Source organism: Manihot esculenta, chromosome 9 (assembly GCF_001659605.2).
Source record: "Manihot esculenta cultivar AM560-2 chromosome 9, M.esculenta_v8, whole genome shotgun sequence".
Classification (NCBI taxonomy): domain Eukaryota; kingdom Viridiplantae; phylum Streptophyta; class Magnoliopsida; order Malpighiales; family Euphorbiaceae; genus Manihot; species Manihot esculenta.
Window position 1 is genome coordinate 29,956,534 of NC_035169.2, and position 26,074 is coordinate 29,982,607.

At 36.3% G+C, this 26,074-nt stretch overlaps 1 protein-coding gene and 1 non-coding gene across 4 annotated transcripts; one reads left to right on the top strand and one right to left on the bottom strand.

The window, feature by feature from the left end:
* Positions 1-1,414: 1,414 nt before the first annotated feature.
* LOC110622039 (OVARIAN TUMOR DOMAIN-containing deubiquitinating enzyme 3) lies at positions 1,415-8,146 on the bottom strand. Of its 3 annotated transcripts, none has more exons than XR_002489043.2 (9): positions 8,043-8,146; positions 7,681-7,834; positions 7,453-7,540; positions 6,752-6,815; positions 6,070-6,175; positions 5,919-5,973; positions 4,888-4,941; positions 1,718-1,912; positions 1,415-1,593 (listed from the first exon to the last, which is right to left on the bottom strand). XR_002489043.2 is itself a non-coding variant. In XM_021766386.2 (8 exons), exons 1-8 carry the CDS (start codon positions 8,062-8,064, stop codon positions 1,772-1,774), a joined length of 684 nt encoding a protein of 227 aa, XP_021622078.1. In that variant the 5' UTR covers positions 8,065-8,146; the 3' UTR covers positions 1,415-1,771. The 3 variants fall into 3 exon arrangements, 1 of the variants encoding a protein (XP_021622078.1); XR_002489044.2 differs by having other exon boundaries at positions 1,415-1,612; XM_021766386.2 differs by having other exon boundaries at positions 1,415-1,912.
* Positions 8,147-8,170: 24 nt separating this feature from the next.
* TRNAE-CUC lies at positions 8,171-8,243 on the top strand. The gene has a single exon. It is a non-coding gene; the product is annotated as a tRNA-Glu (tRNA).
* The last annotated feature ends 17,831 nt before the right edge of the window (positions 8,244-26,074 follow it).

Genomic DNA, 26,074 nt, shown 5'->3' on the forward strand with positions numbered 1-26,074 from the left:
AGCTTAATCTTATTTTTAAGACTACCATTTTTCCTGCATTAATTCAAAATGGTAGTCACTTGTTACACATTTAAATTAGGTAATACTATGGGAAAATGTAAAACTTATATTTAAATTATCCTAAACATTATAATTTTTAAAAAAATATATGTATATATGAAAATTATTTTTAAAGTTTATATTTCTAACCTATAATATATAATTTTTTATAAATAAATTTATATTTTTATATTAATAAACTAAAATAAAAATATAAAAAGGAAATCAACTTCACTCGCTGCTCACTGTGAATTCTCCTCCCGAGGCTCAACAGGTGGCATGGGGTATCCATCCCCGCCCTCTCATTCTTATTATCATTTATATTAATATTTTACATGTAACACGTGATAATCCTCCTTCAATGAAAAAAAAATTATCTTATTTTGAAAATCTATATTTCTACTCTTAATTTTTTTATTTATTTATAATAGTTTTTAATTATTTTATAGTTATAATTTTATTATTTAAAATAGATAATAATTTTATTATTTAAATTAATTTTATAGGTAGTTAAAAAAATTTTAAAAGTTATATATAAAATATATTGATATTAAATTTTTTAAATAAAAATATAAATTAGATGATAACTTTACTATTTAAATTAATTTTGGAGTCTATTAAAAAATTTAAAAGAATTATTTAGATTAATAAAAATATAATTAAATTAATTTTAAAAATAAAATTATTAAAATAACATGTTTAAATATTAGATAATTATTAAAATAATAAATTCATGTTTTTTAAGTAGAATTAAAATATAAAGTTAAATTTAATTAGTGAGTATTAAAAATATTAATAAAATAAAAATTTAAAAATAAATTTACTATTATTCGATATTTTAATTTAATTGATTTTTATTTGAATCTAATAGTAAAATACAAAAAGATTTAATGATGGTAATCATTACAATTTATAGATTAAATTAAATTACTCATATATTAAGGTCAAATTAATTTATTATGTTTGATTAATGATAGGGCTGTCTTATAAACTCCATAACTGCCACTCAAAGAATCATCCCAAATTGGCAGTTGACTTGCATAGGGTTTCTTTTTCTTTTTATTTTTTAAATCTTCGTTCTATTCTATTTGTCTAAACCGAATATACACAAATCAAGAACTAAAATAACAAAGGAATCCACATCAACATCATACATCCACATGTATTTATGACGTGAGCTTTATTGTATTGAGTTTATAAGACTCGGTTTACGCAAAATTTCCCAGTTATACATGGAATATTAAAGGGCGCGTGAAGGGTGGAAGAAAAAGATTCAAAAAAAAAAAGAAGCATAAAAAGGTTTTCTTCCACAAGTGACGCGCATCATAATGTGCATACTACAAATTATAAACAAATAGCTGGAGAAGTAAACAAATACCAAAGAAAAATCATGATCACTTGGGCTTAACACAAAGGGAAAGCAGGTGGCAATCTGGGGTACAGATCATCAGATGAAGTCATGAAATCTCTATAAACTAAAAATAGGTTCAAACTACTTTGTATACCTTAACCTGGAGCTGCACGCAGCAGCAGACAAGAGTAAGCAGTCAGCCCCTTCCAAAAACAGAAAAGACTGGACAGTCTCAGTGAGAAACCAACAGAAATTGCAAGAACATTTATTTTCTAGCTTCTACACTATAAACGGAATAAGACACTAATTCTACTTCGGGCATCTTACCATTCATGTCCTTGGTAGGTATCAATGTTCAGTATTCCTTTCCATGAAAAAGTCTCAGACAAGCAGATCATAATGGTTCTTGCCACTGTACAGTAGCCTCACAACTTTCCTTGGTTTTCCATTTCTTGAGCCCTTGCGAAACTCATTTCCATATTCTGCAATGGGAATAAACCCAGAGCCCCATCCACCTCGATGCTGCAATTCAACCAGACAAACAAATATGTACTGTAGTTAGATGTATTGCACCATCTCGCATCTCATCAAATTGCTGAGATACTAAAAGAAATTTAAAATACTTCCTCAAGAATTCATAATTTTATCACCTACTACATGCTCATAATCAACATTAGAAGTTTTAAGAGTAATAATCAATGCAAAATTCACTAAATACAATGATGCCACAAATGGTCTGGCATTGATTTTGCATGCCTCACTCCCTCAAGTGAAATCATTCTTGTAATAAAGGGGAACTTCAGCACCCTTCTTAATGAGAATGGCAATGGGACAGGGAAGACAGGGAAAAGTACTGCAGATGGGAGCAGGTATGCTTTTCTTTTAATACATATGCTTTCTACAATTATTATAAAGTATTTTCTATATATTACATTAAATACTTAATGCATATGTACTAAATTTCAAATACTACAATGTTACATTTGGATAACATAACTTAAAAATTTGGATATGGTTTTGGTTTAAATTGCTTGAATGAAAATTAAACAATTCTTCAGTTAACTACAGTTGTGGTTAAAAATTAAATTTGTAAATGTGGTAAACAACTTTTTTGAGTTGGATTTTTTGAAATGATGCTTTATCCGTAGATAATTTAAGTCCACACTCAATGAAGCTTTTATTCCTTCACGAACCTAATCTACAGACATGAATCTAACTAATCTAAGAAATTCTATGTAGCCAACTTAAAATTCCTTCATTCAAAAGAAGATTAGTTAATAATTGGGGGGGAAAACAAAAAAGACTGATATTAGGCACTAAATGATATATATAATGTGTCTCATGAAGTTATATAGGCCAAATTATAACATAAATTATATATTTTAAACTGGAGGCAAAATTAAGGCTGTTTTGGAATGGAGGGTAAAATTGCAGGTGGGGAGCGGGTATGCTTTTCTTTTTATACATATGCTTTTTACAAATATTATAAAGTATTTTTATATATTACATCAAATACTCAATGCATATATAATAAATTTCAAATACTACAATGTTACATTTGGATAACATAATTTCAAAGTAAAATCTTGGATATGCTTTTGGTTTATATTGCTTGAATGAAAATTAACCAATCCTTCAGTTAACTAGATTTGTAGATAAAAATTAAATTCATAAATGATGTAAACAACTTTTTTTGAGTTGGATTTGAAATGATGCTTTGTTCATAGATAATTCAATGAAGTTTTTATTCCTTCATGAACCAAATCTACAGACATGAATCTGACTAATCTAAGAAAATTCTATGTAGTCAACTTACAATTCCTCCATTCAAGAGAAGATTAGTTAATAATTGAGGGGAAACAAAAAGACTAGTGTATGTACAATGAGTCTCATAAAGTTATATGGGGCAAAGTATAACATAAATACTCTCTATATCTCATAATTTTCGTCCATCTTTACTTTTTTTTACATGTCCCAAAATTATTGTCTATTTTCCCTTTTTTACTATAATAATATATAAATTGACTATTATAATCTTATTTAATTTTATTTTATTTTCAAAAAACCTCTCAAAATATATCTTAGTATTTAATAAAATTTAATGTCTTTAGGATGAATATAATTGAAAAATTAATAATTTTTTTTAATGTGTGTAAAAAAACAACGTGAATAAAAATTATGGAACAAAGGGAGTATATATTTCATGGTTTTAAATAACAGCCATTACATAAAATAGTGGCCGTTATTTCAAGGTTTTCCAAGGAGCCGTTACCATTAAGGTCATTATTTCACGGCGATTAAAAATTGTGTCGGTAACGGCCGTAAAACGTAATGGTCATGACAGTTATTGGCTGCGACTTAATGGCCATAAAGGTTGTTACCCTCATTTGATGGGTAGAAATCTTTAGAATTGCTGCAAGAGACCACTTGTAGTGCAGTGTATTGAAGGTAGAAAGACTTTTTCTTCACATTTGAAGCCTTTCACTTTCCTTCGAAGTGAATGCATAAATAAAAATAATTAGAAATTAGAATGTTAGATAACTTATATTAGAAATTCAAAACATAAGTTGTTATTATTTTTTCCACAATTTTTAGATATTTTCAAATTATTTTTTAGTGAATGCATAATTAAAAATAATTATAACTTAGAATGCTAGATTAGAAATGTAGAATTTTTAGAAGCTCAGAATTATAACCTAATATCATTAATACTAATTATTAAATGAGTTTTATACTCTTACAAGTTATAATAAATGACAACTAAATATTAAGTATAAAATATAAACATAAAATTTAAAAATTTAAAAATTTAAAAATTTATGAAAAATAGATGGTAAGTATAAAAAAGAACATGACTTTAAATTAAAATGTAATTTCTTTAAATATTTTAAATTATTTTACATAATGTAAATACTAAGCGTTCATTCTGATAGTAATTGAGGTAAGTTATTATGTATGATGTTTAAAACTTATAGATTTTGTATTTATTAGATATATTTGTATTTATTATTAAGTTGTATATCTTACTTTTGATTATATCTTTAAATATTTGCTAATTTCATAAACTTTGCAAATTTTTTTGAAAAATTTGCATAGCAACAGACAGTTACAGTTACATTATGACCATTACATGCCTGTTTTCATTACCTGTGACCGCGACCACGAACGCGGCCACGATTTGAAACCCTGATATATGTTTAAACTAGAGGCAAAATTGAGGCCCTTTTGGACTGGAGGGTAAAATTACTATCTCATGTTCAAGTCCAAGAGAGCAAATAGACCTGAAAGATGCACAAAGCACTCCTGTCTATAACCTCAATTTGATGATCATAATCAAAATAAAATCACTACATTTCCAAGGAATTTAGTAAATAAGATGCATGCACCACACTTTGAAGTACCGAAAAGAGATGGGAAGAGAGAGAGTACACACCTAAATTACACAATTTTCGATGACGGGAAATTAATAACCAGAACCTATAAGTAAACAAACATACCTCGTGCTCTGGTATATAAACTATAATTGGCTGATTGCATAATTTGGACAGCACCTGTTTCAATGTATGGTCACTGGTCAGCATATATAATGCTTCAGCCAGAATTGCAAAGAGGTTTCTGGATAATTACATGGAAACAACAAGAACACACTCTCACTCCCTTATAAAGAGAGAAGAATAACAACCACCCATGAATTGTTTCATAATGCACTCAGACACATTTGAATTTCCTGCCGAAAGGCACTCATTGAAGCTCCAAGTGTTAATTTTGCTCTGCCCACTCAATGGAAACATTTTTTATTCAAATTATAATTGTGAAACTTCTTAACCTAATGATCTCAAATATCCTAATTTAGTAGCCATTTTCAAATTTATACATATGTTCCACATATCTTTGTATTGATAGTAACTGTATCCAATAAACAATAGACATGTATAATTAATGACACTGTCGAAATGCATGCACATATGGAAGGTCAGGCTGAATCAGAAAAGTTTCTGTTAAAACAACCAAAAGTTTGCTGTTTTGATGATTTTGTCACAAGAGAGATTGTTAAACCTACAACTGGCTTTGTATTTACTCATTTTTTATTCACCACGTGGAGCTCAATGGTAAAAAATACAACGTAAAATAGGATGACCGCTGGAACATTGATGCATGTCACCTTCAACAGGCTTACATGGCACTTGAAGGTTTGAGAGACCTCTTTCCAAAGACTGGCCTAACCAATCCCAACTGATTGAAATACTCAAGAAATGACTCCCTTTTTATTTTCGTTAGGCCTTTTACTTGGAAACTCCTCCTGTCTTTCTTTTTTCCTATATTTGTGATTATTATTCTGTGAGTATGCTGTGCATAAATAGTATCAACTACCAACAAGTACATGCCTAAGCTTTTTTTAAAAATAAAATAAAATAAAATCTGCAGTGCCTGATGCAATCACAAATAAATGAACTTCAATAAAAGAGCAGACATTAAAACAATAGGATTCAAGTCAATGCGCAAAAAAAATTTTAAAAAAAGCACTAACCAGTAGCTCTGACTCTCCACCCCAAAAATCAGGACGCCCAATGCGTTGACAGTAACTGTGGAAAGACATTAACAAATGTGTTGAAAGATTTTCCATCATAAATGCATGCTAAATCAAACATTAGAACACCTAAATGGATAGACATTGATACCGTTTCAAAGACTCATCTACTGTAATTGCAATCACTGCTTCTTCATACTGACGCCGTTCCTTATCACTAACACACAAAACCTCTTTCACTGCAGTTCGTAGGTCATCTGCAATATTTTGAGTAAGAGAATACAAAGTTATCCTCATAGGCCACAGATAAATTTAATTAATATTTTCCATCAAACACAACCCCAATACCACTTGAAAGCTTATGTTTTCTGATCAAGATTAATAGCATAAAATCCAAGGCATTTGACTCATAACCTCTCTAAGTTTTTGCTACTTGTGGCTCTTGCATGTAAAAAGTTAACAAAATTTTCACAGTTTTACTCTTTCTGTTCAATCATTGTCAAGTTCATAAGAAGCAAGTGTACTGAGCAGTTAATTCAGATGACTGCAAACAGTAAACAGGCAATCAAAGGTGTGAAAATTATTAAGGAAGATGCAATAAAATTATATGCACCTCAACACTATAACTAACAAGAGTTGAAAAATCTAATTTTAAGGTGAAAAAGAACTGCCTGGCCAAAAAATACTGAAATAAACAGGTAATTTATGGAATGGCAGATGAAACTAGTGTCATCATGAAGGGTTCCAAAATCAAATGACATATATGCTTGGAATCCCAATGGAGCTTCAAAAACGTACCTAAAAGCTTTAAAACATAACTAAAAGAAATATACCTGCATCATTTCTCTCATCACGTGCATTAAGAGAGATACCCTTGTTGAAAGCCATTCCTTTGACCTGATTTCATTGATAAAATTACAGGCAACATTATTATATTGTTGAGACACTCATAACTAAAGAGCAACACTTCTGCAAAACTATTTATAGAATTTAAACAAAAGATAAAACTATAGAGCTTGCAAGGAGGTAGTAGTTGCACATAATTAGGAGGGTAATGATAATTAAGGGCAAACAATTTTTCTAAAGTCTAACTAATTATCAGATATATGCTATAAATATTTTTTTTGGTGAAAATATTCCTGCTATTTATAGATTATTTCACGATTATACACTTAGAACTGGACAATCTGTTCCAACTGCTGAGATAGGTTTAAGCGGTAGTACTCCATCTAGAGAAAAGCAAGCTCAAACTTGCATTCATATCTATAGATTGTTTAGCCTACTTTTAACACTTGTGTTTGTTTGACTGCAGTCAGAACCCCAATAGATTTTATTCATTATTCAGTTTCTTTGCTAATTTACCCATAATACTAAGTCCAAAACTCCAACCAATAGTTCAACATTCTTGCAGATAAACAAAACGATAGCTTAATCTCTTTGTTTAAATATTCAAATCCCAACAGATAATAGGAATACAACTAGCAGGATGCTATCAGAAGCAAAACAGTCAGCGAAAAAAGCAACCAAATAATACCAGTGCACGAAATAGACACCGGCCATCCCCAGTAACTTTCTGAACTGAATAGTGCTCAACTTTTTTCGCCGCCGGTGATCCTTTACCTCTGACAGAAAAATTAATAAATAAAATGCCTCATTGAAATGGAAGTAATGATACATTGACAATTAGCAGAAAATGAATCCATAAAATCGCTTGCAGAGGTCTTCCAATGTGTTAAAAAATAAGAAGAAAATTAAAACTCACAGCGACTGTCCAATCCTCGCAAAGAACCGATGGCTGTTGTCTGCGAAGAGGGGCATGGGATATGGGTAACATTTTGAAGTCGAGATGGAAGGAACCGGCGAAGAGACAAGCTCGAATTGGGCGATTCCATGTTTGAGTTGCTCAAGGATACTCTCTGCATACCATTGGTGAGTGTTAGTGAACTGCAGACATAGAAGATAAAGAATATAAAACCAAAAACTCTAATTTCGGATTACTGTTTCACGAGTACAACACATTAATGTTTCTGTTTGGTATAAGAGAAAATGAAGAGAATAATGAAGTAATCAAATGTTAAACCCAGCAATTTCCCTAATTGAATTAACAAAGCAAAAAAGAACTACCGTTTCCAAGTCCTTTCGCCATGGAAACCCAAGAAACGAGTGAGTGAGGGTGAATAACAGGCGAAGAGCGGAATATGGCATCGCTGAAGAAACTGACAAATTAATACTAAAGAGTTTCCCCTCACGGTTCCGTTGTAGTCTAGTTGGTTAGGATACTCGGCTCTCACCCGAGAGACCCGGGTTCGATTCCCGGCAACGGAAAATTACTTTTTTGAAATGTAAAATAAACACAGTTCTCCTATTTCCATATTGAAAAATGAATTTATGGAGAACATTTTACATTTGAATTGAAGTGTTAAAAGTCTAGATTTATATGATGGATTTTTTTAATTAGAACTTGATTTATGTCTCAATAGTTTTGCTTTGAATGTTACATCTTAGACTTTTACGTATTTTCTTATTTAAAAAATTAAAAAATCACTGAAAAGATAACTTAACTTTAAAAATTAAATACTACTTTAAAAAAAAAAACTATTACTATTAATTTTATTTATTCTCGTAAGATTTTAAATTTAAATCTTAAAAATAATTATAAAAAAATATATGCACGTGCTAATTAATACTATATTATTGACAATTATAAAAAATAATAATAAAAAGCCCTGATATTTTATTAAAACTTATAATTAATTAAAAAATTTCATGAAATTATAAGTTTGATTCATAATCAACATATTCTCGCTAGGAATGAAGTTCGGTTGGATGATACAAAACCTTATGATATATATAGTCATAGGTTTGATTTAATTAATTATATCAATAACAAATCAACTTTTTAAATAATAAATTTCTTTGCACTCCGAGATTTAGCCTGGTGAAAAGTGCATCCTTGTAACCTTGTGAGGTCAAAGGTTCGACTCTTCCACCCCTATTTCAAAAAAAATAATAATAATAAATTTTTTATAAGCACGCTTTTAAATTTTTTATCATTTCAGAACTAACTTATAATTACAACTCTTAATTCCAATAAAATCATAAATTAGTCTTTATTTTCTACGGAAAATTAAATTAGTTATTGATATATTTTATGTCATATTATATTTTTATAATGATTAAATTTACATAATTTAATATTTATAATAATTGAATATTTTAAATTAGATTAAATGCTTTTATTATGTTTGATTAATGATAAAAAAATTTAACAAAATAATTATTTTTATTAATAAAAATAAATATAACAATTAATTTATTTTTATTAAATTTAAAAAATTAAATATTAATACGGTCAGAAAATAAAACTGTACTGTGATTAGTTAGACCTACAAAAAAGAGAATATGAGATGGTGGGTACTCACGGCAATCACTCAAACACTCAAGTCAATATACTGGAGAATAGGGCGAATGTAATGAATTGCTTAGAATTTGAGTAGTATAAAAAAATAGTGTACATTTGCCTCTCCAATTCTTTCCCTTTTATACTGTAATAAGATGGTGATAAATATGAAATTTTCTGGTAATTCGATAATGATGTGACCGACTGCTTGATAAGAGATATCGCCAATTAATAGGTCGATGATCCCGCGAGTATAGGCATAATGGGGATTCACTAGACTATGCTTGATAATGGTAACTTTGTGCTGAGACTCGTTCTATCCAGAGAAGGGCCAGTCTTGATGATAAACCAGGTGTTGAGGTGTCCGGGTCTTTTTTTCCTCGAATGGGATCGTATTTCCCACTTATTTGATTCTTGTCACATGAACTTGTTCTATGGTGACAGCTCATAGTTTACTTTGGGTGATTTTTGTGTAGTATTAGAGGTCCCCCTGTTGGTCTTCGATTTTTCAAATTTGAAGGTGATAGTTGTTTTCATGATCTGGGGCATGTGGCCTACTGAGATTGGTTCCTTTCTGCTCACGCCGTTTTGCCTACCTAGCTCTTCAATGATGGTTATCCCGCTTCTCGAGTCGCATTTAAAGTCTGCTGTCAAAATCGTCTTATAAGATATCTTCTTATTCTCCAAATATCACTTTTGCTCTCAGTTGTAATCTTTGCTTTCAAAAAGACTCGATCGCTCCTTCTTTTTCAATTATACTCCCTACAATAATTTTTGTTTTCTTTTTTCTCTTTCAAATGAATAGGAATACTTTCTCTTCTCTTACCCCAGTGGAGGTTCCATCTCAAGCTCCTTCTTCAATGCCCCCCATCTGTGCCTCGACCTCTATCGTTCCAGTGAGAGAGGCTCTAGAAAGTGAAGGTAGCTCGATTAGTGACATCCCTTTCGTCCTATCGAAGCAAGATGTTGACCGCCTTTATGATAAATACAAATTTCTCAAGAGAATTTTTGTGTCTTTGCCCCTTCCCCACGCGTTCGTGTGAATAACTTGATTCCTGCAGAGGATATTATTATGGTCTTCGAGGAGCAGATGAAGGCGGATCTCCGGTTGCCTATAGACCTATTTTTTATTGATGTCCTTCAGTTTCATAAGCTTTTGGTTGTCCAGTTGCATCCTAACAACTGGAGAATCTTGGTGGTCTTCCAATTCGTCTGTCTTAATAACCACATCAAACCAAGTGTAGCGCTCTTTTCTCAACTGTATCAGTTGGGTATCCACAAAAATGAAGAGTTTTGATTTTTTTAGCTGACGTAAATGCCAGATGATGTTCGACCCGATACCTTTTTATTAAAGTAGTGAAAAAATAAGTTTTTTATCCTCCAACATTGGACATCCAGGGGTTTTAAATGCCTCCACACGAGTTGAAACCTGTTGGTAGAACTGAGAAAGGATGGGGCCTAGCCAAGGAGGGATGAGGATGAGGATGAGGCTTTAACCTTCCTCTTGATGAAGGCTAGGTCCCTTCAGAAGATGGATATAACCAAGGTAGTGAGGAACGACGTTTTGTCTTGGCAGAGTCATTTGCAGGTGAGCCAGACCCGGGGTCCTCACCAGCCCAACCTTCCCAGTCTTGAGAGAGTACTTTCCTCGTTAGAGATCAACGTACTTTTCTTTCTATCTTCTTTTAGATGTCAAACTATCTTACTTACTTACTTTTCAATTTATGCAGATATGGTTGAGTCAAGAAGTAGATTTGCTGAGGTGACATGTGCTGCCCACAAAGGCAAAGTTGTTACTAGGGCAATCGGTCCCTCTCCTAAGCGTGCTTGCTAAGAAAAAGAAGAGATCGTGCTTCCTTCTTATCCCCAATCTACAACAAAAGAGTCCGCCCACTTGTAACTTAAGTCTTCTACCATGGGCGTCTCTACTTCTGCCCTAGCTTTTGAGCCTCCTGCTGCTATCCCTACTCCTTCTAAACTTGCTCCTATAAATGTGGGGGTTGACTTCTCATGACCTCCGAGTATCCAACACTTGGTATTAGCATTAACCCAGGCGCCCTCTCTCCTTGATGATCCTACCATGGCCATTCTATTAATTAAAAGTGCCCTGAGGCTCAGGGATTGCCACTCCCTAAATGAGCTCGATGCGGACGAGCTTTTCAATAATGTCATACACTCTACCCTGGAGAGTTCCCTCTGCGCCTATGTGGCCCAAGAGTACTACAAAGCCTTGAGGTGGGAGTTTGGCACTCAATAAACAGACATGATTCTCTTGGTCGAGGAATGCTCGAGACTGAAGACTAGGGTCGATGAAATAGAAGGCACCATGAAGGAGACTCTAGATTCAATGGATAAACTCTAAGCTGAATTGAGTGAAGCCAATGCTTCTAAGCTAGCCTTTGAGAATCAGGCAAAGACTGCCATTAAGTGGCCCTGCTGCATCTCCAAGTCCTGGAGCTACAGGTTCAAGCTGAGGAGGCCCAGGCCGCCTCTACCAGGGTTTCTAATCTTGAGGCAGAACTTTAATAGATGGTGGCTTAGGGTGGAGAGATGTTCGTACAAGGCCATGACTACATCAAGAAGGAGCTCCTCATACGTTTTCCTTCAGAGGACTTCTTTTGGATCGACGAAATCTTCCATGAGGAAGAGAATGAGGACGAGGATGAGCGAGATGAAGAAGGGTTAATTGAAGACAACTCTCCTGATCTGGCTTCTAGTGCCATAGCCAATAATGAACCTGTAACAAAAGCTCAAGAGGAGGCGAATGATGATGTCCCTCCTGTCTTGTAACATGTCTATTATTTGAATGAAAAATATTTTATTTTGATGGTTTTGTATGATCAAATATCCAGCCATGAACCTTGTCTATTCAAGACTTAAATGATTTCTTTTAAAAGATTGCAAAGAGTTAATACCCGTTCACCATAGTGGTGATAAATAACTTGAAAACTTTTGAACAGCAGGGTTAACACTCGGATATATGGCTTGTCGAATGCCTGTCTTGGATCTAAAATACCTTATAGGATTTCTTATAAACTTGAGACTAGTACTCGTTCGTGAACACCCGTCTTATGGCTCGGGCCTCAAATGCCTTGAAAGTTTTATATGGGGCTATCACCCAGTAGTTGAGTCTGGTGAAACCTGCCTCGTGGCTTGGCATGATTACCTCGATTAGTGAGACCAACCCTTGATCTTTTGGCTTGGTTTATACTTGCCATGTGGCTCTAGAAATCACATGCCTAATATTCTATAGAGGACTAACACCCGATATCTGAACTTGGCAAGACCCGCCTTGTGGCTCCACATGAATGCTTTGATTAGTGGGACCAACGCTCAATCTTTTGGCCTGGCAGAACTCGCCTTGTGGCCTTATTTAGTGGGACCAAAATCTGGATTATGGTCTAGCAGAACCCGCCTTGTGACTTGACCTGGCAAAACTCGTCTTGTGGCATTGTTCAGTAGGACCAACGCCTAGATTATGGTCTGGCAGAACCCGCCTTGTGACTTGACCTGGAGGAATCCGCCTTATGGCCTTTTCTTAATCTTTTTGAGGAAGGCGATTCCATCGCTCTTTATCCCTGAAGAACACAACATATGCAAAAATATCTCATTAAATGTTATTGATAAAATTTTCTTATATTACAAATACTCGAGGAGTGGAAAATCACTCAGCTATTTAGTTAGGCCAGCTTATAAGACTCTAGGCGAATGTCCTTCGAGACTTTAAACGGTCATTTTCTATTCTGCCCGACTTTTCAGACCGGTTATTACATCTGTGATCTACTTATTTCCCTGACCATTGCTAGGTCATTTCCGCTATTATATGAATAATCCCTACAGGCTCTTGGTCAGAGGTGGTTTTAGGAGTTGTTGCCTTGAATTCAGGTCTCCTATCTTCCCTACCCTTTTTGGTGAACTTCTAAAGAGTGTCATCCCTTATCAGCCTCTCGATCTTATCTTTTAGTTGCCGACACTCTTCTGTCGTATGACCTTGATCTTCGTGGATTCAACAGTACTTAGTCCTGTCTCATCTCTCCGCTTTCTCGGGATTGAGCTTGAGCAGCTACTTGATTTCCTTGTCATTTTTCCTGATCCATATTAAAATACGTGTTCGTGAGTTATTCAATGGAGTATAATTCTTATACTTTCTTTTGTCATCCTTCGTTTAGGAGATGGAATAACTCCTATGGTCTCCTTAATTCTTATACTTTCTTTTGTCATCCTTCATTCAGGAGATGGGATAATTCCTATGATCTCCTTCATGTCCTTGTCTCTCCGACTTTTGGCTTTGTTTTTTGTTCGCCTTTTTGTCCTCTCTTAGTGCTTGAATTTCGTAAATCAGCCTAATATATTTCTAGGTTTTGTCTATCAATTGTTGATACGTCGCAGCTAGATTTTTAATTAAGAAATTCATGAATTTGATGTTACACATTCCTTTTTTTAATGTTTCACATGCTATCTCATAGTTTAACTCCTCCACCTGTATTATTTCAGCATTGAACTGTGATATAAAACTTTTTGAAGACTCACCCTCTCCTCAGAAAATCTTCCGAAAGTGATATAATCTGAATTTAAATAACGTAACAAATTGCATAAAAAGATTCGGCTCGATTCAATTACACCCCTAATTTCAAATGAATTCATTATATTTTTTTATATATTGTTCTATCCCTATATTATTAGTTTATATATTTATTTTTTATTATATGTCTTTCTAAATAGATATTTTTTTTTTTTAAAATTATTAAGTCTTTTAATAAATTATTGTTATTATTATTACTTTCATATTTTTTATATGTATTTTTATGATTATTTTTCTATTTAATATTATTCGCTTAATTTTATAAATTAAAATTTTTATATGATTTGAATATAAATTAATATAATTGTATTGATAAAATTTGAGTATAATGTATATATATAATTATATAATTTAAATTGATTATACTTATATTAATATATTTATTTTATGTAATATTTTATATTTATATTATATATATATATATATTATTTTTTATATAATATAAAATAATTTAATATAAATAATATATTTAAATAAAAATAAATAATGACATACGAATAATCAATGATAATATATTAATAAATTTTATATAAAAATATCTATTAATACTAACACTAAAATTATACAGATTTAATTAAAATTATATAATTTAAATAGAAACTCTTTCCTTTTATTGGACTGTTTATATATAGATTTATATATTTATTATCTATATTTCAATTAATTTTTTATTTGATATAAATATTTAAATAAATAATTATTAAATTTAGTATTATATCGTTGATCTTATATTAAGTACATTTTATATAATTAATTAAAAGTTTTTAATATTTGAATAATAAATAAAATTTAATGTATAAATAAGTATTTAAATATTAAAATCTAAATAATAAAAAATTAAAATATTAAAATCTAAATAATAAAAAAATAAAAAAAATAATTATTTGCTGTTGATGGGAATTAAATCTAAAACCTTAAAAAAGCCACGTTTGTTTATTAATCACTAGATCACAAATCCACTTTTATTAAATCAATGTATATTATTTTATATATAAGATATTGAAAATTATTAAATTAACATCCCATATCCCATATCAAAAATTTATAGATATGGAGGGTGAAATTCTATTATAAATAAAAATTTTACTTTCTATTATATTTTAAATTAAGAATTTGATTACAATAAATTTAATTAAATTATATTTAGATTTATTAAAAATTTTTTTACCTTTTTAGTTTAAAAGTTTAATATTTAGAAATTTAAATTAATTAGATTTTATTAACGAGTTTTTTAACTAAACTTTCGAACTTGAGCTTGAATTAGGCTCGTTATTAGTTTAAATGAATTTTTCACGAGTGAAACTTGAATCGAGCTCGATTATAGTGTATGTTTAATTTTTGGATCGAGTTCGAGCTAAATATTAGAGTTCGAGTCGAGTTTAAGCTCGAGTTTTTAAAAATTTTTAATAATGAGTCTGACCTTTTAAAACTCGATTCGATTCGATTACACCCTTAAATAAAGGTGATATATGATCTCAATTCTTATCCACTTTGGTTTGCTTAATTTTTAAATTTTTTTAAAACTCTTTTATTGTCTACCAAATATTTAAAAATATTAAAAAAAATATTACATAAGCTATTACACATATAAAATTGATATTACATAACATCAGTCTAAAGAAAACCTCGAGCTGTCACGACAATATAAGACCACGTGGTGAGAACCAGACACGTAGAAAAAGCGATTCATTTTGAAGATTTAGACACCGTAAATACACAGGTCATCATAAAAAAACTCACTCTTTCCTCATTGAGGCAAGGCTCAATAAGGAGTTATCATTGTCAAAAACAACCAAGCACATCTCTATTACGTTTGTAATCGCTGAATTCCTACTTATTAGCCAGTGATGTCCCATATCAAATAGACGGCTACATCACCGTCAGATTATCAAAAAGATACCATGTTCACTTTATCTCTTATAGTATAAAGGTAAAAGAACCATAAATACTAAGGTACGCTATCTCTAATACCACTCAAGTTCTAAGTAATTTATTGTATTCTCTTTATCTTTCAAGATGCTACTTGAGCGTCGGAGTGATTGCCGTGGGCACCCACCACTGCCTCATATTTTCTCTCTTGCAGATTTCAGTCAGTCATAGCACAGTTCCATTCTGGCCACAACATCAATCTAATCTCTGCAATATCATTTGGTTTCGCTGCCGAAAACTCTATTGAATCCTCTTTATTCATTTGGACTACGACCAATTTTCTATTTCTTCTCTCTTCCTTCACTCTCAAAATGGCTGGTAGTCCCAGAGCTACTGTAAATGTTGCTACCAATGAGGGAGTCATAGTTTTCTCTACCCCGGACAATAGAGAAAATACACTCCCAGTGGTCAATGAAGCAAATCTCAACGATTTAATCAATGAACAAATTGTAACGACCCGAAAATCGGACCGCTACCGGCGCTAGGATCCGGATCGGCTTAAGGCCGCCGGGACCCGTAGCAAGCCTGACGTCTAACCTGTAAACCTGTATAATCCCATACATGATCAACAACATACATAAAAATTTAAAACTTTTCTTTCCATATACATCAACCAAACTCAACCTGAGCATAAACATAATCATAACATTGATCCCTCTGTGGGATCTCATCAGTGTCCCCAATGGGTGACATAACATATGCTGAGTTGGTTACATAAATATCATAAAAATCTCTAAGATCATGTATTAAAGGGATAACAACATTCTATGGTCAAGCACACTTCTAATCATCCAAAACATCATCTCATTACATATCTATACTGATTAAGACATTACATTACAATTTGATCATGTCCATTGCTAACTATTACATAAGCATAACTTCTTTACTCTATCCGGACTCCCGCACTATACTGTACCTGCAAGCCTGGGGGTAAAGGGAGAGGGGTGAGTTAAAAGCCCAGTGAGAAGAACTATAAAACATTTTAATACTATGCTCCAATGAAATGCATCATAACACAGACAATTCACATAAGGGTTGGGTGAACTTGTCACCAATTAGTCCAAGCTAGCTCTGTGCCAGGCCGTAGCATGGGGTCCTGGTCTTCCTGTCATACATACATTACTTACCATTGCCCCAGGGCCTCATCTGGGCTCCTGGTCTTCGAGTCCCATAACCGTGCCAGGCCGTAGAATGGGGTCCTGGTCTTTCCTTACTCTGTGCCAGGCCGTAGAATGGGGTCCTGGTCTTCCTGTCATGGACTAATTGGGTCATCCAACATTCACCCACATTAACAACAATCGATGCAATGCGGCATATTCGTGAAACTAATGCAATCATCCTATTGCATAATCATGATGCATGAAACATGATAAAACATTTAATTTAAAAGATTAAGTTTAGTTCCACTCACCTCTGGCTGACTCTGACAACACCGAAGCAGCTGAACTCACTGCTGGGGTCCTCGGTTCCTCGGGTCCGAACCTACACAGGTGGACTCAAATGAGGGACCAAACATACTAGAACATATCTCTAAACTACTCCCCAAAAACCCCCTAAAACAACATGAAACAACCATAGAAAAACATGCAAAGGAGGCCTGGACAGGGCACTTTCGGCGGCAGGTTCGGCGGCCGAAAGTCCCTCCAGAGCCGAAAGTCAGGCAGGTTCGGCGGCATCTTCGGCGGCCGAAACTCCCAGACAGAGACGAAACTCATGCATGTTCGGCGGCACCTTCGGCGGCCGAAACTGCCAGACAGAGACGAAAGTCTCCTTTCGGGGGCAAGCTTCGGCAGCCGAAAGGCTGCCTCCCCAGCCATGTTCGGCGGCCGAAAGTTCCTTCGGCTGCCGAACCTGGTTTCTGCCAAAGGGTAGAAACTTGGCTCCCAATGCACATTTCGCCTCCAAACTTATCAAACATGCATCAAACCTATTCTACAACATACAAACGCAAGCATACATGTTCCTAGGGGTCTCAAACCATCATAAACCCCATCTACAACACATCAAGCATCCACATTGTTCAAGAACACACATTTATACCCATAAACATAACCATAACCTAAACATGCATTCTAACCCATAGATCTTGCATAAAACTTATTCAAAACATAAAACGAGCTTAAGATCGGCTCTTACCTCTTGAAGATCGAGAGAGACGACCCAAAAACTCGGAGTTGGGAGAGATTTGGTTCTTGAACCTCCAAGCTCCAAAACTTTGCTCAAAAGCTTAAATATTCAAAACCAAGTTAAAACAAGTGAAAATCTTGAAAGATTTAGAGGAAGAACATCAAAAATGGGTGAGGGACGGCGGAGAGCTCACCTTGGCCGAAAATGGGGAAAAGCTCGCCCGTTTTCGGCTAAGGGACCCTTTTATAGTGGCTGGCCAGACCACGTTCGGGGGCCGAATGTGCCTCCGCATGCATGCCATGTTCGGCGGCCGAACTTGAGGTTCGGCGGCCGAACCTGGACTTCCCTCACTTATGCTTTCGAGGGCCTAAAGCACACCCGCAACGCATGCATGTTCGGCGGCCGAACCTGAGTTTTCCTCCAATGCTATTTTCATGCAAAAACTCATTCTCTTTCATGCTTAAAACATAAAACACACTAAAACATTTCATAAAAACATGGTTTTACCCTACTAGAGGCTTCCGACATCCGAGATTCCACCGGACGGTAGGAATTCCGATACCGGAGTCTAGCCGGGTATTACACAAATAGTCCAATATATTCAAAGGTTGTAGGCTACACGCGGGCAACATAAGGCTCGAAAAGAGGCGTCAAAGATAGACCCTGGAAGAAGAGACGAAGCCTCTGTAGAGACCTCAAGGGCCCACACAGAAGTGGCTAGATCGCAGCCTAAAGGAAAGACCAACACAGAAGATGAATTAGACCAAGTTTTGAAAGGAGTGGATTGAAAGCTAGTACGGGCTGTACAAAGATACCAAAAGCAACTGGAAGAAGATTTCAGTCTAGATGGTATCTCGCCTCTTTTAGAAAAAATATAGCATAAACCTTTTCTACCAAGTTCAAACTACCTAGCTTAGACAAGTACGATGGAACGTCAGACTCAAGAAGCCATCTGGCCATCTTTAGGACAACCATATAACTTCAGGATGTCAATGATTTTGTGTTATGCCGAGTGTTTCCATCAACATTCACAGGTTTGACTCAAAAATAACATCAACACTTAAGCTCAGGTTTAATCCAAAACACAGTTTGTTACTATATTCAAATTCAGATTTATCACTTATATACCTCCTAAAAAGCTCTCCTTTGACCTATGGAAGATCTGCCGGGGAGAATGCAAGTCTTTAAGAAGTTTTATTTCCCGTTTCAATGCTAAAGTCATACAGGTGGAAGAGTTAAATCATGAGATAACATGTGAGGCGTTGAAGAAAGGAACTCGCAATGTTAAATTCATGGATTCCTTAAATAAAAATCTAGCCCGACATACCAACAGTTAATAGACAAGGCCCAGAAGTATATCAAGTTGGATGATGAGGTCCATACAATAAAAGAAGACAAAAGGGCAAATTAGAAGCAAAGTCAAAAGCCCGAGAGATGAGCCTATAAAGAGGATCACATGAGCTATCCCATCTCGCAAAAAGAAGGACGAATAGAGTAAGTATAAGAATTACACTCTGCTAAGTGACTCACGAACTCATATCTTGATGTGGATAAGAAAAAATGATAAAGAAATTAGGCGATCGCTTAAGCTCAATCCCGAGAAGGTAGAAAAATGAGATAGGACCAAGTATTGTCACTTCCATGAAGATCATGGCCTCACAATAGAATAATGTCGATAATTAAAGGACAAGATCGAAAGACTTATAAGGGATATCACCATCCAACAATTCACGAGAAAAGGAAAAGAAGAAAAAAGGTATGAGCCTGAGGAAACAACCCTTGATAGAGAACCCGTAGGAGTCATACATGTGATAACAAAAGGACCTAGCGAGGGATATGGAAAGTAAGTAGATTACAAACGTACTTACCTGAAAGGTAGGAAACTTTTGGAAATCATGGAAAACATTTGCCCATAGGAGTTGTTCGCCCAAAATCTCATGAAAGTTCTGGTATTGTTCATATTTTGTCAGCTATTTGAGGAACCGAGTGGTTCCATCCTCATATGTAAATGGAGGATATTCTTTTAATAATGAAGATAACGAAATATTTTCATGTGTTATGTTTTTCAGTGAAAAGGAATAGCAGACCACTCGAGCATTGGTTCGACGATTTAAGTACATAAGGCAGTTTTCGCTAGACCAAGTTACAAGGCGATTTCCACTAGACTACTCGGGCGTTGATCCCATGAATCAAGGTCACAAGGTAGTTTTTGCTAGGCCATGTCACAAGATAGTTTCCACTAGACTACTCAAGTGTCAGTCCCACAAATCAAGACCACAAGGTAGTTTTCGCAGGCCAGGTCATAAGGCTTCCACCAAACCAATCGAGCATTGGTCCCATGAATCAAGGCCACAAAGCAGTTTTCGTCAGGTCAGGTCATAAGGCGATTTTCGCTAGACCACTCGGGCATCGGTCCCACGAATAATAGCCACAAGGTAGTTTTTTCCAAGTTAGGTCACAAGGCAGTTTCCGCCAGACCGCTCGGAGATTAGTCCCATAAATTAAGGCTACAAGGCAATTTTCGCCAGGACCGATCACAAGATTGTTTCTGCCAAACCACTCAGGCGTCAGGTCCCATGAATTAAAGCCACAAGTCAGGCATCCGCCGTACCTTATGTTTGGGCATTAATCCCATTTTGAAAATTCACTAAGTCTTTTATTTCATGGCCACAAGATAAGTCGGTGACCAGGCATCCTAAACGGGTGTTAACCCCTTAAGCAAATTTTTCTTCTTAAAAAGATTATTTGCAGAATGTATAAATGCTTAACGAAAATAAGGGCACAACATTCTCATTAGAAATTATGAGAAGTTACAAAAAGGCAGACACATCAGGCTTATCCACCTGAGTCTCCCTCGTTACATTGATATGTTCGACATCTACCACATTAATAGGAGAAACCCAATTAAAGGGTACATCTTCATCACGCTCCTCCTTGGTGGGAGTATCTTCAGCACGCTCAGTTTACTCTCATTTTCTTCCTCAGGGAGGTTATCATCTATCCAAGAGAAATCCTCAAAAGGAAAATGTCTCATCAGCTCTTTCTTCACAGAATCCTAGCCTTGAACAAACATCTCCCTGTCCTAGGCCACTGTTTCCTTAAGTTCCACTTCGAGCTCAGCAACCCTGGTAGAGACAGGCTGAACCTTCTCAACTTGAGCCTGCAGCTTCAAAACCTAGTGCTGTAATAGGGCCACTTGATCCTCGAAAGATTTAGTTTGACCTTTAAGGCCCAAGTTAGAAGCAAGGGCCGTGTCGAGATCAGCCTGAAGCTTTTCCATAAACTCTAGGGTCTCCTTTATGGTACCCTCCACTTTGCCAACTTGAGTCTTCAAGCTTGAACATTCCTCGGTCAAGAGCCGCTTGTGCATCTTGTTTGCACCAAATTTCCACCCTAAGACTTTAAAGCGCTCCTTGGCCACATAGGCGCAGAGGGCACCCTACAGTGCATAATGAATGGCATTAACAAACAGCTCATCCATCTCAATCTCATTCAAATGGCAGCGATCCGCGGGCCTCAGAGCACTCTTTATTAAGAGGAGACCTAGAGAAGGGTCATCAAGGAATGAAGGTGCCCGGTTTAGTGCCAAGGCCAAGCGTTGAACGCCTGCAGGCCAGAAAGACTCAACCCCGATGCTCATAGGAATGGAGGAAGAAGGGGCATCAACCAGGAGTTCAAGAGCTAAGGTAGAAGCAGAAGCACCTAGGGTCGAAGATTCGGGCTAAAGGGGTGCCAACTCTTTGGTCGTAGGCTAGGGAAAGGGAGGAGGAAGTACAATCACCACTTTCAAAGGGCGAGCACACTGAGCAGGGGGACTAACAAACCTAGCAGTGACAACCTTGCCCTACGAGTAGCACATGCCAACTCGGTGAATCTGCTGGACTAAAGAAAAGGGAAAGAGAAGTACCCTGATCCCGAGCTAAGGGAATACTTTTGAAAAGGCTAGAAAAATTAGGCAAGTAAGGATCTCGGATTTAGTTTGTCGACAGATGACTCTGTCAGGACAAAATGACATTCCTCACTGCCTGACTAATATTAATTTTCCTTAGGGCTTTAGCCATTCACAGGAGAAGGGCTAAAGTTTCATCCTCCTCTCTCCTCAAACGGACCCCATCCTTCTTCAACTCTACTCAATAGTGCCAGCTGGCTTGAAGACACCCAAAACCCTAGGCATCCAATGATAGAGGATAAAAAATTTATTTTTCTACCGCTTCAAAGAGAAAGGCATCTAGTAAAAAATATTCAAGTGCTTTCAACTACTAGAGTAACAAAATTTCTCATTTTTATGGGTACCCAGTTAGTAGAGCTGGGAGAAGAGTGCTACACTAGGTTCAATGTGATTGTTAAGACACACGAATAGAAAAGCCATCAAGATTCTCTAGCCATTGGGATGAAGTTAGGCAACAGAAAGCTTATGAAATCGGAGGACCTCCACGAAGAAAGGTTCTAGGGGGAAATGAAGGCCCGCTTTCAAATATTCTTCGAAAACAATAATAGTGTCCTCGGCAAGGATCAAATCATTAGCATGAACGCAAGGAGAAGGAGCAAAGATTTGAAAAGACTCACAGGGAATGTGGTAAGTATCGTACAAACAATCTACGTCACGCTCCAAAAAGACAGACAGGGTGTAACGACCCGAAAATCGGACCGTTACCGGCGCTAGGATCTGGGTCGGCTTAAGGCCGCCAAGACCCGTAGCAAGCCTGACATTCATCCTGAAAACCTGCAAACCTGGGGGAAATGGGAGAGGGGTGAGCTACTAAAGCCCAGTGAGCAGAATAATAAAAACATTTAAATCATATGAATCATGGTATGCATCACATCACAGCTAATCACATCAAGGATGAACTTGTCACCAATAGCCCTCTACATGGTCCAACTGTGCCAGAACGTAGAATGGGTCCTGGTCTTTCCCTTACATAGTGCCAGCGAACATAGAATGGGTCCCACTGGTCTTACTTTCCATGCCGTACATATCATATCGTCATATCATAGATCGAGGGCTATGGATCATCCAACATTCATCCACATCAACATTTAACATATGCAATGCAACATATTCGTGAATTCTAATGCAAACAACCTAATTCATCACATGGCATTCATGATGCGTGAATCATGCTAAAAAGTTCATCATTTGCTTTAAAACATAATGAGATATTCCACTCACCTCTGGATAGCTCTGACCAGACACTGGGGCAACAGACTCACTGCTGGGGTCCTCGGTTCCTCGGGTCCGAACCTACACAGGTGGACTCAAATGAGGGACCAAACATACAGGAACATAACTCTAAACTATTCCCCAAAAACCCCCTAAAACATCATGGAACAATCATAGAAAAACATGCAAGAAAGGGCTGGACAGGGCACTTTCGGCGGCAGGTTCAGCAGCCGAAAGTCCCTCCAGAGCCGAAAGTCAGGCAGTGTAACGACCCGGAAATCCGACCCGTTACCGGCGCTAGGATCCAGATCGGCTTAAGGCCGCCGGGACCCGTAGCAAGCCTACATACCTCCTGTAAACCTGTGGAATCCCATACATAACAACATATACATGATCTGTAAAAATTTTTCTTTTCTCTTATCCAAGCAAAACCTGTGCATGCACAAAATCGTACATAAACCCCACACTGGAGTCCTCATCAAATACTCCAATGGGGTATCATCATCATACATATCAACTTGGATAATCATGGTCATTAACATCATTACTCATTAAACACTCTGTACATAATGGGGATTCACACACCTCTAGGTCAAGCACTACTATAATCCTCAATACATCATCAAATCATTCATTACATTACATGGTCATAAATACTCATTACATCATGTTCATGTCCACTACTATCTATTACAACATACATGACTTGACTTCACTCTAGCCGACTTCTTGATCTATCCTGTACCTGCAACTCTGGGGATAAAGGGAGTGGGGTGAGCTACTAGAGCCCAGTGAGCAGAAACTAAAAACATTTGTTTTAATTCCTCCATTTTTAGGTATATTATTATTCATTTTTTATTATTGTTATTATCATATAACTTTTTCTTATTCATGCTTTCATGTATGCGCCATAACACAAACATTTCACAACAAGGATGAACTTGTCACCATTTAGCCCCTATCCTTTTTACTTATACATGCCAGGGGCGTAGAGCCGTAGCAGGCACACCCGGACTTCCATAATCTTTCATAGTGCCAGGGGCGTAGAGCCGTAGCAGGCACACCTGGACTCACATAGGCTATCATGACATGCAAGGGCTAATGGATCATTCAACATTCATCCACATCAACAACAAAGTATGCAATGCAACATATTCGTGAATTCTAATGCAAACAACCTAATATTGCATGGCATAATGATGCATGGGCAATGCTTTATGATTCATTCATTTATTCATTTACTTTAAAACTTAAGGGGTTGTTCCACTCACATGGTAACTGAAGCTTTAGCAACGAACTCTGAACGACTATCTCACAACCGGGGGTCTCGGTTCCTCGGGTCCGAACCTACACAGGTGGACTTCAAATGAGGCACCAAACATACATGAACATGACTCTAAAATACTCCCCAAAAACCCCCTAAAACATCCTGAAAACATCACATGAAAACATGCAAGAAATGGCTGAACAGGGCACTTTCGGCGGCAGGTTTGGCGGCCGAACCTCCCAGACAGAGACGAAACTTGAGTTTCGGGGGCAGGCTTCGGCAGCCGAAACTGCCTCCACAAGGGGGTTCGGCGGCCGAAAGTTACTTCGGCGGCCGAACCTGAGTTTTCCTTTAAAGAATTTTCATGCAAAAACTCATTTAATTTCTTACTTAAAAACATGAAATACATGAAAACATTTCATAAAATCATAGTTTTACCCTTCTAGAGGTTTCCGACATCCGAGGTCCCACCAGACGGTAGGGATTCCGATACCGGAGTCTAGCCGGGTATTACATTCTCCCCCCCTTAAGAACATTCGTCCCCGAATGTTCCTCAACTAACATACAAAGCATGGCATCAATCATAACATACAACATAGCATACATGCAACACATAGAACAACTAACACTCACCTCAAAACAGATGGGGGTATTGCTGGAGCATGGACTCCCGTGTCTCCCAGGTGCATTCTTCAATATTGTGGTGGTTCCAAAGGACTTTCACCATCGGGATTTCCTTGTTCCTCAGCTTTCTGATCTGAGTGTCTAGGATCCGCACTGGCTGTTCTACATAGGTGAGATCCTCTTGGATCTCTACATCAGGCTCACTAAGAACCTTGCTCGGATCTGACACGTACTTTCGTAACAGAGAAACATGGAAAACCGGATGGATTCTCTCCATCGAAGCAGGCAAGTCTAGCTTGTACGACACATTACCGACCCTCTGAAGCACCTCGAAAGGACCGATGTACCGTGGAGCTAACTTACCCTTCTTCCCGAACCGAACCACTCCTTTCATAGGAGACACCTTGAGCAAAACCAAATCCCCCTCCTGAAAGGGATAAAGGGAGTGGGCTAGAGTGAAGTCAAGTCATGTATGTTGTAATAGATAGTAGTGGACATGAACATGATGTAATGAGTATTTATGACCATGTAATGTAATGAATGATTTGATGATGTATTGAGGATTATAGTAGTGCTTGACCTAGAGGTGTGTGAATCCCCATTATGTACAGAGTGTTTAATGAGTAATGATGTTAATGACCATGATTATCCAAGTTGATATGTATGATGATGATACCCCATTGGAGTATTTGATGAGGACTCCAGTGTGGGGTTTATGTACGATTTTGTGCATGCACAGGTTTTGCTTGGATAAGAGAAAAGAAAAATTTTTACAGATCATGTATATGTTGTTATGTATGGGATTCCACAGGTTTACAGGAGGTATGTAGGCTTGCTACGGGTCCCGGCGGCCTTAAGCCGATCTGGATCCTAGCGCCGGTAACGGGTCGGATTTCCGGGTCGTTACAGGCAGGTTCGGCGGCACCTTCGGCGGCCGAAACTCCCAGACAGAGGCGAAACTCATGCATGTTCGGCGGCACCTTCGGCGGCCGAAAGTCCCAGACAGAGACGAAAGTCTCCTTTCGGGGGCAAGCTTCGGCAGCCGAAGGCTGCCTCCACAAGC